A 4,249-nucleotide genomic window follows, 5' to 3' on the forward strand; every position below is an offset into this window, starting at 1 on the left:
ACCTGAAAGGAGGTTGTAAAGAGGTGGGGGTCGGTCTCTTCTCCCACATTATGAATGACAGAACGAGAGTGAATGGCCTTAAGTTGCGTCAGGGGAAATTTAGGTTGGATATCAGGAAAAGTTTCTTTACAGAGAGTCATTAAGCATTGGAACAGGCTGCCTAGGGAGGTGGCTGAGTCCCCATCCCTGGAGGTGTTTAAAAGCTGTGTGGGTGTGGTGCTGAGGGACATGGTTTAGGGACCCTGGCAGTGCCGGGTGAACAGCTGGGCTTGATGATCTTAAAGGTCTCTCCCAACCCAGATGATTCTGTGATTCCTAAGATCATTCCCAGTATTGATTGTCACCATATGTGACATTTGTAGTGAGGAGAATATATAATTTCTCCTATATTCATTCCTTCTTATTCAGTGCTTTTCCATCAAACCCCAGGCTCTTCTCACAACCTGTGGTTAAATACATTGATTGTTCTGACAGAGCTGCTGTGTGACCAGTTTTGTTTGTGAATGTTTTCTGTGGTCATCCGTGGTTTGACCACTGCTGGTATGCAAGTTACCTTTGCTAACTTGCTTCAGAACAACCCTCACGCTCCTGCCCCCCCCCAAAAAAACCACACCCCAAAATCCCCAAACACACAAAAAAACCCCACCTACTCAAGAGCTAGTAACTTTTTTTAAAACTTGTCTTTTTCTTGTTTTCCTGCTGCTAATGAAATCTGCTCCAGTGTGGCTGCTGGATAAAGCTGTATGCCCAGATAAGATGGCAGAGAAGTCAAGACATCTAACTATTTCTAAACATGGACAAGCACAGGAAAATGAATTGCAGCTTTGATTCAGCTTTCATATACTATTATATGCCCTTTGTATGAAAAATGCTTGCAGAGAATTAGTACTAAATTTACTGAGCTATTCAGAAGTAAATCTTGCTAATGTTGTGTACCTTGTTTTAAAATTTTTAATCATTGATCCATAGAGAAGTAGTTGTTAATAATCTGACTATTCAATTACTGTTTGCAAGACTTCAAAATTAAGACACAGAAACAAAGGACAATGTTTTGCTTTCTTTATTGCACAGGATGTTGCAGTATGCTGTTTCCACACAGTACATTAATCTTGGTGTATTTAGTTTTAGAATTCATCAAGCAAATAATTTAAAGTGAGTAATGCAAGTACTAATGTACAGACCACTGAGCTTATGCATTAAAAAAAGTAGTCATCGCACTGTTGAGCTTACTCAGTACTTCAGAATTACAGTTTAGATCCATTTCTTTGTAATTTCTTGACTAATAATACAGAAGCTGATGTCTGTTGGCTTAAAACTACTAATAAAAAGAATTTTGAAGAGCTTTACTCTTGCCCTTTTGGAGGGGGCAAACTTTCAAAGTTAAAATTTATTGTGGAAAAAAATGCCTTGTATCTCTTTCTTGCTTCATGAAAAGCTGAAGCATTTAAGCGCAACATCCTTGCTTCTTGATGAAGCGGAGGGAAGGACTGATGGGAAATGTCAGTCTTTGGTCCAAGTGAGTGTGTTCTCAGATTTGTTTTTTTGGCCTGCTCTTTAGCTTCATCACTGCAGTTCAAATAAAGCACCGCCTGGCAGTCACTTGAGCACGTCATTACCTTGACTCTTGAATAGCTTTTGCTGTATGAAGATCAGAATTCCCCAGCAGAATCAAGTCCTTGCTGGAATATGCTCTGGATTTATTATTTTTGTTTTGTGCTGAGGTACATGATATGGAGATGGGCAGCCTAGCCCATCATGCCATGCAGAAAAACTTCAACTTGCCTGGAGTGTATAACGGGGGTTGCTTTAGATTAAATAATAATAAACAACCTTGTAGGTTCAGGGCTACAAAATGAGGATGTCCTGCTGTATGCAGCAGCTTTGTTCAGACACAGGAAAAGTAATTTTTCCACAGACCCAACGGTGTAGGAATATGTAGTAAATACTTTAGCCAAGCTTGAGTTAAAATAGGAAGTTTGCTTGAGCACTTCAGAAACTGTGTTCTATAAAAATACACAATACTTAAATTCTGCAGATAGACAACTGTGGTTCACTAAGCACAAGCTTTCAGACTTGGTTGGTCTTTCCCACCTGCATGGAAGGAAAAGCACAAGAGTTCATTGTGCAGGCAAGAGTAGATCAGTTTAGCTGTCACATGAGAGGAAGATAGCTGCTTCTGCTTTTTAGAGAACAAGCACGGATTGTGAAGCCTCTACTGTTGTATTACATTGTTCATAAATGCAAGTCCACAGGCCTTTAAAAGACTTTTTTTCATCTGTTGGGAAGTTAATCATGGTGTTATGAACAAATGGAATACTGCGTTATTCTTTCACCACTAGGATAGTGTTTTCTGGCTTGTATACAAAGTATTCATGCAACTGAGTGGTTAGTGCCATGGAAAGTACATTAAACAGAGTACCTCTTTTTAACTTGCACCTATATTATTTCAGAGCTGTATTGTACTTATGCAAAGACTTTTGTCTTTTAACTGATTTTTCTGACCGAGGAAAAAAGTTGACCTTTTTTACGCAGTAGTTTTCCCCTGTAAACTTTCAGGCACATTTTCCATTTGGACTCTGCCTGCTGTTGTAATACCTTAGTGATAATTCATAAAAAACAAAGGGGTTTTTTGCCTCTCTCTAGAGAGCTATAGTATGGAATTCAATGCTGGGACAAAAATAATTTTTATGTCATTTGCATTAGTTTTGAAGTTAAGCATTAATACTTAACCTCTGGGGAAAAAAAACATTAATTCTGAGGTGGATTTTGTTTCTATTTATAAACATGTTGAAGTCTTTAATCACTAGGTGAAATTCTGCATTTCTAAAATCAATTATTAACAGTAGGTTTAGATGTTGCTTGAAAGAAAATGTATTTTGTTTACTGTATCCATCTGCTCATTATGTTTCAGCACTGAACAGGAAGAGTTATTTCCTGCCTCAGAGTACTTTGTTTCCTTTGTCTCTACAATGAGAGAAAAAATAACAGGAGTACTTCTGACCAGTGAAAACCTCGCTTTTCTCAGAAAAGATTTGCAATAAATGAACCTTGTAATTGTAATACGTTGCTGATGAAAACAGGAAATGTAATTTTAACATCATCTTATTAAGCAATGAATGTTTCAGGGAATACGTTGTAGGTCATCATACACTACCTAAACGTAGTTTTAACTGCATGGGTAGATAGATGTTCTAGAAGCTGAAGACTGCATGAGTGAAACCAGCAGTTGTAGGTAAATTATTATATAGCCTTATTTTCCACTTTATGACATGAATTTATTTTTCAAAATAAAATTTCACTCTGAGCTGGCTTAATCAAGCTTGCTTATTTTTAGACAGCTAACTTCAAGAAGATGAGTGGGGATCATGTGCTGCTGCTGAAGAATGTGGTTTTCTTGGTAATTTAGTAGATAGTTCAACAGAATCAGGAAATCTTCCAGACAGCTCGTATTTGTTTTTCAGTGCCTGACAGTATTTTTTGCTTTTGTTGTTGTTGTTGTTGTTGTTGTTTTCAGCAATCACAAGCAACTACTTTGTTGTTGGTCAAAAATGTGCAAGCCCAGATGAATTTACACTTTCATTTTACAAATACGTCCTTGCTGTGACTTTTGCTATAATTGTAGCTGACTTGAGTATCTTTTGATTCATCAGAAAACAACTCTTAAGGCTACTAGCCTTACTTTCATGACTTCTGTGCCTAGTTTAAACGTAATTATGGTGTATTAGTTTACAGGTCCTCTATTTTTGGGGAAGAGCTCATGTATATAAGGAAGCATTAATTTATATTCATTTTGTAGATAGTTTTAACAGAGATTGCAAGCTTTGAATTGCTAAGGAATGCAGGAACCATCACAACACTTGTGAAACCTTTGGTGAATAACATGACATTTAGGGTAATTTGTGTATTGGTTTAATATCTGCCAAGGCCGCCTTTTTTGCTGGGTGTTCAATATTACAAGCAGTGCACGGATTTTAAAGAAATAGCCTCAAAACAGGTATGCTGCAAATGGCAGACCACCAAACTAGTCACAACTCTTGAAAGGCTTCATGCAGTCAGTTGGAAGTGACTACAAGGAGTGGGGGAATAGGATGGTGCCAAGTTAAGAATGCTGTGGTATTATACATTACCTAAAATTAGTTGTATTTATGACAATTTTTTTTTCTTTGCTGTAGTCGTGACATGGAGAATAAAGAAACCCTCAGGGGGCTGCAGAAGATGGATGACCGCCCGGAAGAGCGCATGATCAGGG

General features: G+C 37.8%; 1 protein-coding gene across 1 annotated transcript in view; it reads left to right on the forward strand.

The window, feature by feature from the left end:
* The first annotated feature begins 4,179 nt into the window (after positions 1-4,179).
* Positions 4,180-4,249, forward strand: part of MAP3K1 (mitogen-activated protein kinase kinase kinase 1, E3 ubiquitin protein ligase) — a 20,653-nt gene continuing 20,583 nt past the window's right edge. Inside the window, exon 1 of the mRNA XM_010140311.1 lies at positions 4,180-4,237. Coding sequence (XP_010138613.1) covers positions 4,180-4,237 — 58 coding nt within the window. The remainder of the gene's footprint in view (positions 4,238-4,249) is intronic.

This window comes from Buceros rhinoceros, unplaced genomic scaffold (assembly GCF_000710305.1).
Source record: "Buceros rhinoceros silvestris isolate BGI_N320 unplaced genomic scaffold, ASM71030v1 scaffold22297, whole genome shotgun sequence".
NCBI classification, from domain to species: domain Eukaryota; kingdom Metazoa; phylum Chordata; class Aves; order Bucerotiformes; family Bucerotidae; genus Buceros; species Buceros rhinoceros.